Below are 12,011 nucleotides of genomic sequence, written 5' to 3'. Positions count from 1 at the left end.
AGATGCTGTCAATGCTGGTCCATCATCCTCTCAGTAACTACATTTAACCTCAGCACTGCAGGGCAGGGATGTTTAGGGGAAGTGCAGTAAATGCAATTCATGCAAACAGAATGGAACGGTGGTCAAAACCTTGTGACTGACTTCAGCTCTTTCAACCCCTTCCTGAATGGTTAACTGGGTACCACCCCTTGCTTTCATCAAAAAACACTACAGGGACTACTGCGGCAGGTTAATTCACCCACAAGACGGAGCTGCAGCCTACATCACAAATGCACACAAAACTGCTGATGAACTTTTCTTCAGACACTATTGCTTTCTTGCCAAAACCAAGAGATACCGCTTAACGGGGCTTCCCCAACCTGCAGACACAGAAAAAAAGACCACAAAGCATAAAGCCTCGCTCTGGATCGGCCTAAAAACACATATCTGCAGCCCACATGCTGGGAACAGACCTCGAGCCCGGCCTGCTATTTTCCACAGCAACGGACCCCAACTGCCGTGGCCCAGGACTCGCTCTGCATGGCCCAATCAAATAACTTTGCGTTGCTGGGTCGCCCAGAATAGCTTTGGTTTTCTTATCTATTACCTTAAAACCTTAAAAAGAAAATCTGAGCGATCACAGATTCTGCAAAAACAACCTCCCCCTCAGAGATTGTAGACTCCGCTGCGCTAAAAGCTCTTCAGTCCAACCTGCCAGGAGTGGGACGCGTTGACAACACCTCTCAAGCCATTGAAGTGACTATACATCATCTTAAACCAAATGTGATCCTACCGACCCCTTGTGTCACATCCGAAAGATGCTTTAGTCCCAAGTAGTGACTCCGCTCACACCGAGAAATGCAGCAAAAACAGACGGCTGCCTTACAGTGCTTTACTGAGCAAACAGCCACAGACAACACAGCATCCCATTAAAATGGAGGAGGTCTGACATACGAGTAGATCTGACATTTATATAGTGATTTTATTGATAGTTGGTACAGCCCGAGTGACTTACTTAGCGGTTTAAAAACAATTGTCCGTTCAGTAAACATCATCCGAGTCATACAGAACAAGGAAAATCTGCTTTTGTACTGAACCTTGCCCTTCAGGAATCTGCCTTTAAATGTGTTTAGCGGTTTTTACTACTCCATTTAGTCATAAGCCCCCTTTTCTTGGGCCCCATTTTGGTCTAATTATCAAGCTCTCCCTTTGTCTCTCATACAAGGCCTGTAAATAAAGAAACTTACAAACTGAGCACTTAGGCCTGATAAGTCAAATTCCGCACAGGTTACATAAGGGTTAAGATTCGTTTATTTTTTTCAGGAAGCTACTTAGGTCTCCCAGATTAAGCAATACAAATAGTACAATGCAGTAAAAGGAAAGCAAGATGGAAATAAATGCTTGTTTTAGGTCTTAAAGCTACAGTGCCGGTGTTAGTATTTACAGGACTGAGCAACTCCTATATATTTGGTCGCTGATTTATGCCATCATGATCTACCCATTAAACAGACTCTGCTGTACTCACGATACATGGCATGATGACCAACAATTACCATACTTAACACTACAACACGAGACTGCGTGCGGTGTCACAATTTCAGCATAGAGACTGGAAATGGTAACAGACAAAAAGAGCTGCCATTTCAATAAGCACATTTTTCTTTGTCTGCTGTTCATTGTTTTATTAAAACAAAACGGACTTCTAAAGTGCTGGAGGTTTGTCGGTGAACTTGTGGCTGGAAGAACAATTTTTGAATTTCTCATCATACTATGTTGGTTTAGCCAAACAAGGACCAAACAAATAATGGTTTAAAAATAACATTTAAAACAGCAATGGATTTTGTGGACAAAGTTGCCATCAGTGACATTAGAGCTGAATTCTGGAACACTGAAAATTCTAACTGGTGACCGGAGGTGACAGGATTTTAAAGAACAGAGCTTTATAGCACGGCCCAGTACACTCCAGGTGCAAATTACCAGGAGCATGATCTGTGATTGACACTCAACACCATCTCTGTCCCCGTCTTCGATCCCCAGTCATCAGCAGGTGGCTGGCACTGGGCTCCAACCTGCGCGATGGGAAGAATCTGCACTGTAGCCTGTCAAACAAGCTCACCCGGTATGCCTGAACACAGAGGAATGAGGCAGCAAAGCGCATTTCTTCAGGGCAAAAAAAAAAAACTTAAACCAAGAATATCAGGTCTGAGAGCTCTAAGCAATGACACGATGTAAGAGTTTTAAAAAGCTCCTGCTTGATCATTGTTAGTTTTCCAGCGGATTTTGCCATTTAAGCACATGAAGGACAGGTACGTCTTTCGATCAGGCCGCGCAGCTAATTTGCAATTTATTCACAAACCAAACCTACTGGTCTTCTCACAGGATAGGTTAATAAACCACTGACAAGTACAGCATCCCCCGCTGGTATCCGCTAAGACAGCTGTGGGAAGATCTCGTTCACCCTACAGAGGAGCAAGACAGGAAACCGGACTAACAAAATGAACCAACGAAAAGGAAAAAAGGAAAGACTACTCAATGCACTCTGCACAAACAGTGACGGAACTCTGTGCCTCTGGATGGCAGCCAGTTCCAAAGATTGAAGACCTCAATTTCACAGATATTGGCATAAATAAAAAGAGGGAGACAGCACCGATTAACTCATTTCTGAGAATCTTGAAACGGTTGCCAAACGACACTAAAAGCCTGAGGTTCATGACATGTATTGTTTAGTTCAGTTTCTTAGATCCTCCTTTTCAGATTTTTGTGTTCCAGCCGAGTTCCTAATTACATAAGTGAACCAATTATTCTCTTAAAAGGTTAACCTGAACACTTACAGCGACTGATTTTGAAAGACCATCGAACCCTGGTCCTCCAGCACCTACTGCCAAATCTGTTCAGATCATGTTGTAATATTTTGCAAGTTGAAGCACCCCAAACACATACCTATGTTATTGTGCAATTTTAGACTTACTTTCTAACACACTTCCATACCTCCAACTGGACAATAATTCAGAGAGGCTTCCATTATTTATTTTATGAACTTGCATATCTAGGTCCAATAGGCTTGCAACACAATGCATCCTTCTTAAAAAAAAAAGAAAAAAAGAATGTGATTTGCCAATAAAGAAATTCCAATTAGAAACTGCTCTAATTTTTGCTGGCAAATTAGAGTTTGAGTTGCTATAGAAATGGGGGGAATTTGAACCATCAACCAAAGCCTGCAGCAGAGGGAAGATAACCCGGCACCCTAAAGTGCAATCAACACTGCAGGCTAGTAAAAGAGTTTACAATTACAATAATTTTTTTTGGCTAAAGGCTTACAAAGCACAAAACAGTGCTTCATATTCAGAATGATACATTGAAGGGTTTCATTAGAGTGATTTCAACCTGGAGAGAACCTTGGCAAGAATGCCAACAAATAAATTCAAATTAAAACTTGCACATTGCCGATAACCTCAGAAAGTAATGCGGTTTTAGAAATTGTATATCCATCCCCAGTGCTTTACTGAACTTTGTTTTGTATTTGACTGGTCCTCAGAAGGATTATAATATACGTCTCAGCAGGAAGACCTCAGCAACTTCACAGAGGAGCCAGGCAGACACCCGGAGGTGTGAACGACACTCTGGGAAGTTGCACTAAAATGGTAGAAAAACACACACTACAAAATAAGTGTTTCCACACAAACCCTGCTGCATAAACATCTATTTTGGCAGGGGGGGGTGCCTTACTTTAAAACTTAATGTCTTCCATAACTAGGGACTTAAGGGACCTCCTGTGATCTTATAAAAGGAAACTACACAACACAGATTTCAAAAATATGAACTAGGCGATTTTAATTAAAAGGCATGAAGTGAATAAATACATGCATGTTGTGCAGGTGATTAAATGTGTCATTGACTCGGTTACTTAGTATCAAAGGTTTAAAAGACAAACCAGAACTAGATCTGTATTCATGACCTCCACGCTTCACAATATAGCACAGCCTGACAACACTGCAATCCCAATACTAACAAACACTTGGTAATCACAGCAGAGGTAGCACACCAAGTTAATGACACAGCAGTTAAGCAGACACCGCTGGGACGCACTGTTCTGGCGTTTACAGATCAATGCCTAGGCTGGATGCGTCTCTCATTAGACTCAAATGAGCCCTTGGGAGGGGGAGCAAGCTTGGCGTAGCGTTCATTATTCAAGGAGAGTCCGCTTTCCTTAACCCATTTCTCACCCGCTACGCAATAACACAGGAGGGCCGGTGATGAATGGAAGGCTCCTTAACTGGCTCTGGGGTGCAATTTCACCTCTACCGATTGTGCCAACATTCATAGCTGACCAATCAAGTTGGGGGGCAGTGAGCTCAGTCCAGTGCAGTCAACTGGGGCACAGGAACTGAGTTGACAGCACGATGTTGCTTTCATTCTTCCCTACCCACAGGAGACAATGCCGCACATGGCTTGCCTGCGGTTTTCAGCCCTGGTGTCCAATGTCTCCGTCACACAACACAGCCCTGCAGTGCCACAAGCCATCTTATTCAGATAAACCACTAAGTAGCATCTATAAGGATGTGGCATACCTTAATAATTTGGTACTGAAAGCCACTTTGTAGGTTCACAACAAGCAACTATGTTTATCTGTTTAAACCACTGACACTCCGTTGTTAAAGCAAGTTCTTATGTTTAAAACGTACGAGAGAAATTAAATAACCTTCAGCATGGTGTATTCTAAACCAAGAATGCTTTGCTTGTACTCCTGTATCTGTCTCTATTGATGTCACTGAGAGCAATGCCTCACTAGAATGTCTCTACACAGAACAATTATATTCTCGGGTTGCTTTGATTTCATACTGAATAAAAGATAATTGATGGGGCATTCTGACTTCAGGGGCACACGTGTGTTTAATAGTTCAGTTTTGCTTTTCAATAAAGCCAAAGCGAACAGGACTTCAAGACCTTATCTCATTGTCGGAGGCCGCTGGCTGTTCCGTTTCGGTTTTCCTGGTGTGAGATACGAGGTTAGGTTCGCTTTTCTCTGCACTGGCACCTGCTCCCACACAGCATTTGCATATGAATGCTCATTAGACTACTTCCTTAATGAAATTAATTAAAACAGCCAGGCGGCAATACAAGGGCCCTCTCTAATATAGAACCCTTTTTGAAATTCATTCCATATTTCCAGTAAAATCTAAGCTACAGTTCAGCTGGATGCTGATTATAATGAGACTTTTTCACTGGTTATGAAGTGTATCAAGACTGTAGAATATTATTTCAAAACCTGTTGCATAGCAGAAAATTCACAAACACTTATTAGTGCAACACATATATATATATATATATATATATATTAATATATATACACACACACATACACACACATTGTATTGTCTGCAGACAACTAATTAAATACACCCCAAACTAGGATCCATTTCTAAAGCATTCATCCACTCAATCTACCTGAAAAACAACGCACAAAATATTTTATGTAGTCTAAATCATGTTTTTGTCACTAGTCACTTTTCCAAAATCGATAAAAAATTAATTTGACAAAAACCTTGATGTGATGCACACATTTGGAAATAGAGGACCAGAATCCAGAATGCTTTGTATGGTTTCTTTAAATGAATCACAGCAAAAGCAAAGAGTCAAACTAGTCAATAATTAACCCATATCCCTTATGCAAATGAGTCTCTCAGGTGGAAATAAACAGAACACGCAGAAGGCCCTGAAGGAACTGCAATTTGCACACCCTGATTCAGTATTGAGATTTGTTCTGTCCTGTGCCGGATGTCGGCCTGATGCATTTCAGAGCTTCCATCTGAGCCCAGAGCCCAGTCCACGAGACTCGCAAAGCTTCTGCATTTTGTTCCCCCTCCGATCTTATCCACTTCACTCAACACACTAATTACTTAATTAGGCTTCCCCAGTCCTTAAGCGACACCAATAAAGCCTGCAAGATCAACCATCCAACTCCAACACAGTATAGCATAGCACCCCTGCTTCAGCTCATTATTATGATGCTAATATTGGGTTGCCTCAGCTTTAATGTATCGGTGCTGTAGACACAATAAAATACAAGTTATAATAATAATAATAATCTGAGGTAATATTTGGCGGTCAAGACACTTTGTCCACAGCTATGAAACTGTAAAGTCTATTCTGGTTTTCATTACAACCTAGCTCTCCATTACATATTTACCTGAAGGTAGCTTAATTAGTCTACATTCCCGAGCATGAAAGTGAAAGAAAAGACTGGAAATCTCCAGCTCAAGACGTGGACGGATATTGAGACCTGCACACGAAACAGTCCACTTTTCCCGGCACAGGTGCAAACAGACACAAGCTGAAAGCCGTGTGTCCCCCTATAAAAACATCTTTGGTCAAGGGGACGTCCACCGTCTTGTGGATTGTAAAACCCAAGTCATCAAAATTCTTACTGGAGGATCACAACAGGATACACCATATACACCATTAGGATTAGTCCAAAAATAAACACATTAACAACGTGAGGTCTTTGTTATTGCCAAGGTGTGACTAACAAATCAACAGCAGAGTAATGCAACTAAAAATACCATCCTCACAGCTTATTTCACATTCAATTAGTAAGCTTTTCTTGCAAGATCTGTCATCAAAGGCTTTCACAGTCAGTAATTGTGTGATATTGGCAAATCTCACTGCAATATTCAAATCAAAGCCACAATGGTAGTGGATTGTAAAATTCAATATCTGGCTAAAGATCTCTCTCTCAAACACACACACACACATGCCCTTGGCCGTACTAGAGCTATTTTTACAAGCTGTATTCATGTAATCGTTTACTAATGATGGAGCAGACAGCCGCATTAAAGCACTTGAGACTTAGATGTGATGTAGACCTGGGCATGATGAGTCAAGGCATGGCAGGTCGACCGACCATGTAGCGCAGATCTGCGGACATCTGCGCTACACGGACGGCGACCTGTAATCCAGACCAGCAGGCCCGTCTCCAGCAGCACAAGGACCGGGTAGAGGCGGTGGGGGGGGCGGGCTGAGTCACTCATTGATGACCACAACCATTGTTCAGGACATGAGCTGGAGAGGGACCCCGACAACATATCAGTGCCGTGTTTGTTTCTCTCTTTCTGCAGCGTGACACGTCCTTACTGCCAGCCCCTGCGATACTGTAGCTGCATGTGTTGACACAATGTATCGCCTTCGTTAACCAGTCCTGGGTCCATTCCAGCAGGCCCCTCTCTCTGTGATATTGGAAAACCCTTCAAAAAGAGCCGCTTGCTAAACAGGTTGCAGAAAAGAAGATGGATGTATGCATGCACGACCCCCCACCCGGTTTGCATGGCATTTGCAATCCCACTACTCCCACTATACGCGCTGCAGCTCAGCCAGCGTCCCGTAGAATCAACTTCCCCGGCCTGGCAAGCGTCTGACATCACAAGTGCCCGTCAGTGTCACCTGTCATACGTGTGCTCTAGTACCCAGAGAAGTGCGGGCACGGTCACATGACCAGACGGGCCCCCTTACTAATGCACACGATTGATGGCCAGCGATTCGGATGCGTGTGCTTTGGTGTCATCGGTAATTAAAACCCATAAGGATGCAACACGAACAAAAAATAAAATCGACATCCTCACCATAGATCATCGCCAGGCCGGTCTCATGGAGAAAGCGCACTCTCCGGTGCTTAAAAAGCCAGATGGTCAGAATGGTCAATGTCAGCAGCAGGATGAACGTCAGGAGATTCACGCTGTCCTGCCGATGGCTCTCCTCCGCCTCCTTCTCGGTGGCCAGCTCCTCCATGCCGCTGTCCTCGGCGCTCATCTCGCCCAGCTGAGCGACGAGGAAGACGAGGACGGGCCACAGGGTCTTCCCGTGGGGGGGAGAGCCTCTCCTCTGCGGCGGCTGGTCCGCAAGGTCCATGGTGCAGGATGCTGGTCGCGGCGGACTGTGCCTCCACCGTCTGAGGAACTGCGTAGGACCAGGAACCCAGTCTACAGACCTAGAACCCCCCGCCCACAGGAGGAACCGGCGGCCCCGCCTTTTAAAGGGGCACTGCACCATTTTTGGGCGACGTGCTGCGGCTTCAGGTTGCACTGCCCCCTTTGATGTGTCTATCCGCATGCAGTAGTGTAGTGTACACTGTGAATTAGAGAAAACATGGGCTTCTGTACTAGACAGTCTGGGTGCTGTATTGCATATTTTCTGAGTCTGCATTTATTAGCAAGAAGAAGAATTCAAAAAGTTAATTATATGCTGTGTGTGTTTTCATGATTTTGTATTGACAAGGTTTTCAAGGTATAGGTGTAGTCAAAAGTATTCACACCCTTGGTTTGAAACAAGGCGATTAATTTGTAACACATATTACTCAATGAACTATACATCTTTATGCTGGCTTTATATAGGGGTTTGTATAAACATTTGTCTTCATTGATTTCTATGGTCTTTAAATGTAGTTCAGTCAGCTGGAATCTTTCCTTAGGCTGATTTAGGGTTCAACCTACTGAAAATCGTGGGATTTCCGCATTCTTCTGCTCTTGGGGAATGCCCAATATATAATAGCACGTACAGAGCTATACTGTAATATTGGCACACACTTTCTCATTATCCCTTTGACTGTGCTGTAATGTTTTTTGACATATTTGACAGGCAGGCTTTAAGATGCCTCAGAATTGATATTTCTGTGTAAAATAAAATAAAAAAATATCTGTGCTCATATAGCAAAAACACCAGTGTTAACTGACAGTGTTCATTTGAAAATGTTTGTGTTCAATTTCACAGCCAGAGTTCATTCAACACTTCACCACTGTTGTGTAGAGTGAGGCAAGAGGCAGGACAGAAGAGCAGAAGGCTTCTGAATCCTAGTCACTAGTCAGAAAAGATTTTTAAACAGAACGACACTACATATGCATATAATAGAGATACACATAGAAACAACCAGACGAAACCAGACACACTCACAAACACACATGTATCTTCCGTGTTCTTGTCTCTGCCTAGCTGCATCTGGATCTAACTGAAAATGCATTCAGTTCAATGGTATTGGTTTTCTCTTGCTTATCTCGGCATCCTTCTTCCTCGGATGTGTCAGGTGTTAGAGATGTGAGCAATGCTCTCTGCTCTCTCCATGCACACAGCTCTTTCCAGCTGAAACTCCCACTCCTCTGCAGCTGAGAACAGAGCCAGCTGTTATTCCACATAACACATTCTTACACGTTTTAAAAGAATACATAAAGGAAAGCTGTGTAGGAATAGCATTGCTATGCTGGCGGCTTCAAGACACTGTTTTCATCTAAGCATGACATGCTGGCTTTGCCCCACCGTAGTTGTTATGCTTCCCCCGTCTTTGTGGTTGGCATTCAGTTTGTTTGCCTGCTATTTCCTGACAGTAAATATTAAGGCCACAGAAAGGAATATTATTGTCCGAGAACTGAGATGTGAAACTGCAAATCTGGAGTTCACATAATTCATCCATGCATTGGATATTAGAAGCTTAGGAATATATTTTTTCTTTGTCACGTCACATTTTCAGAAGGTGGTTTGTTGGCCTTAAATGTACCAAGTTTCAAGTTTTTTCATTTGTGAAACTATATTTATATTGAATTACAAATAAACAAACATAAACATTAATAGTTAGCATCTGTTGTTGAGTTGCTGGTTTATATGGTTTGGTTTATATGTTTATAATGTGTTCATTGTTTTTTGGATCAGTTAAAGTTTATTTTAAAACCTATTTATCTATCTATCTGTTGGTTTGTTGTTTGTATGCTTATTTGTATATGGCTCATGCATTCTGAACTTCTACAGAAAATACTGAAGACATGATCACTCTGCTTCTTCCTGATACCCCATACATGTTGTCTCACAGCATTTATCAGGGGAAACAGACAACTCTGATTTCCTTTTTCATTTTTTGCTTAATACTGAATTTACTTTTCCTGTCAGGCATGAAAAGTCATATGATTTCTTTATGAAGAGAATAGTGGTATGTTTATATATTTTATATATCTCAGTAATTTATTTTTGTAATGAGTTGAAATAGCTAACCATAATAGAGCTCTAATAGATTATTTTTCTCTAGTGATGTGATCAGAGCCCAGACAACAGTGATAACACATATCTGTGTTCTGGTAAAATGCATTGTTTGTGACACATGTTTCAAAGTGATGTGCAGAAAGTAAAAAGACATTACATACAAATTCTGCATAATACTGCAAAATAAAGCTGTAGATTTACCAAGGGGTGCTTTCATGGCTTGAGAACTACACAAGATCCACCGACTCTTTACAGTTTAAATCATAAGTTTCCAGCTCCCTGTCTGGACGTGAATTGATAGTACTGAGGCTACAGTACTTATCTTATGACACTGTAGTACCGGTGCAACATTGGCCATGAATGATGAAGACCCAGCGAAGTATAGCCAAGCATAATGGAGAACAGGGTGGTATGGGGAAATGAAAATGCAGGGAGGTGAACAGGAAATAAGAGCCAAACAATGTCTATCAAATGTCTACAGAGAAAAGATGATGCACTGTGTATGGGGGGAGAATTAAGGAAGATTCCTCACAATGTATTTCAATTCGAATTTGAGATAGTAAAAGAGCATGCATTTCCGACCCACTATATATAACAACAATATGCAAGATATATATGTGTGTATGTGTGTTAATGTGTGTGCATTTGACAGATTTCATTGAAACAGTAACTTCATGGATGTACATCCTATGTATAAATGTTGTCTAGATCAATACATGTATGAACAGAAAGGTACAGCAGTAAAAAGATATTCAAATATAGATTTTAATTATACCCAATAATACCTCAGTTTGTTATACTGGATGTATATCTTTTTGGTATGCATTAGTTACAGCCACTGTCTCCCAGGCAGCTGCAATTCAATGTGAGTGCTGTTATTCACAGCCGGCGGAGTACGTGATTAAGCAAAAAACATCTTCTGCGGGCAGCTGCCTGCAGGAAGCACAGTTCAGCTGTGTCCTCTCTCTTTCCCCGATCCAACAAGGCAAATTCTGCAGGGAAACCAAGAAAATCAGTCATTTATAGATGAGTTATAGTCCCTGTTCTCCCACTGAGGACATTAATTCGGACTGCCGCGCTGCTTCATCTGCCTGGGACTGAGACACTGTCTAGAGGTATTTGGTTTTTCTAATCACTGCAGAGCTGAGAGGGTCAGTTATCAATCAGGCCTGTACTTCCCCAGTCTGAGCACACACTGAGCACATGGCAAATGATACGTCAAAGCTGCCAAGACACAATCAATACCCCAACTGAACGGCTGCAACGCTCTTTGTGTCATTAACTGTGAGTGGCTCTTTGTTTCCAAACTCAGGCAGCCTCCCCTCTCGTCCGTGACATTGTCTGACACTGCACAGATCTACACCTACAACACAATGCTGAGGAATTTCTCTATTTCTTTATATACAGACTTGTTATTGAAGGATTAAAGCTATATGTTATTAACCTCATTCTACCTAAAACAGTTAAATCAATGTATTTGAGTACATTCCCTTAATTCACATAAATACAATTATTTTGTGCATGTTTAAAGTCTTGATATACATGTTGTAGTATGATTGATGGTGTTATAACTGTAAGATTATCATAGTAGTCAAAGCAGTAGGAGTCTAAGTAGAGTGACAGAGTGCAGGACTGTGGTGCTTCCATCTTTGCTCTATTAATAAAGATTGCATCTCACTGACCTTCACGTCTGACCCTGGAAAAGCTCTTAACGGACAGCAGAGGTTAAGCTTCCCTGCTGTGTTTGCACGAATTGTGGCTGTGAATAAATGCATGCAGGTAAGAAAGGGGTGTCAATAAATCACACGATACAGGTATGGTGTTCAACATCAACCGCAGGCATCTTGCAAATTGTTTTCATTCAATGGTGCAAGATTTGAACATTCATTTATCATCACAGCTTGCAGTGCTTTGTGACTTGCTTCAGCAATGCACCCGCACCAAACGGGTGCAAAGTACTCTGCAGTAACAGTATGTGTGAGTGCGCCCTCTGCTGTTTATACAATGACTTAATAAAA

At 42.1% G+C, this 12,011-nt stretch overlaps 1 protein-coding gene across 2 annotated transcripts in view; it reads right to left on the bottom strand.

Annotated features, from left to right (window-relative positions):
* Positions 1–7,985, bottom strand: part of slc9a7 (solute carrier family 9 member 7) — a 44,010-nt gene extending 36,025 nt beyond the window's left edge. The window contains exon 1 of one of the 2 annotated variants that reach the window (XM_066706073.1): positions 7,596–7,985. In XM_066706073.1, coding sequence (XP_066562170.1) covers positions 7,596–7,881 — 286 coding nt within the window. In that variant the 5' untranslated portion in view covers positions 7,882–7,985. The remainder of the gene's footprint in view (positions 1–7,595) is intronic. The other variant, XM_066706074.1, reaches the window with a different exon arrangement.
* Between the last annotated feature and the right edge of the window lie 4,026 nt (positions 7,986–12,011).

The sequence above is a fragment of the Amia ocellicauda genome, chromosome 6 (genome assembly GCF_036373705.1).
Source record: "Amia ocellicauda isolate fAmiCal2 chromosome 6, fAmiCal2.hap1, whole genome shotgun sequence".
In the NCBI taxonomy this organism is placed as follows: Eukaryota; Metazoa; Chordata; class Actinopteri; order Amiiformes; family Amiidae; genus Amia; species Amia ocellicauda.
The sequence above is the reverse complement of the archived record's forward strand: the minus strand, read 5'-3'. Positions and strand labels throughout refer to the sequence as shown.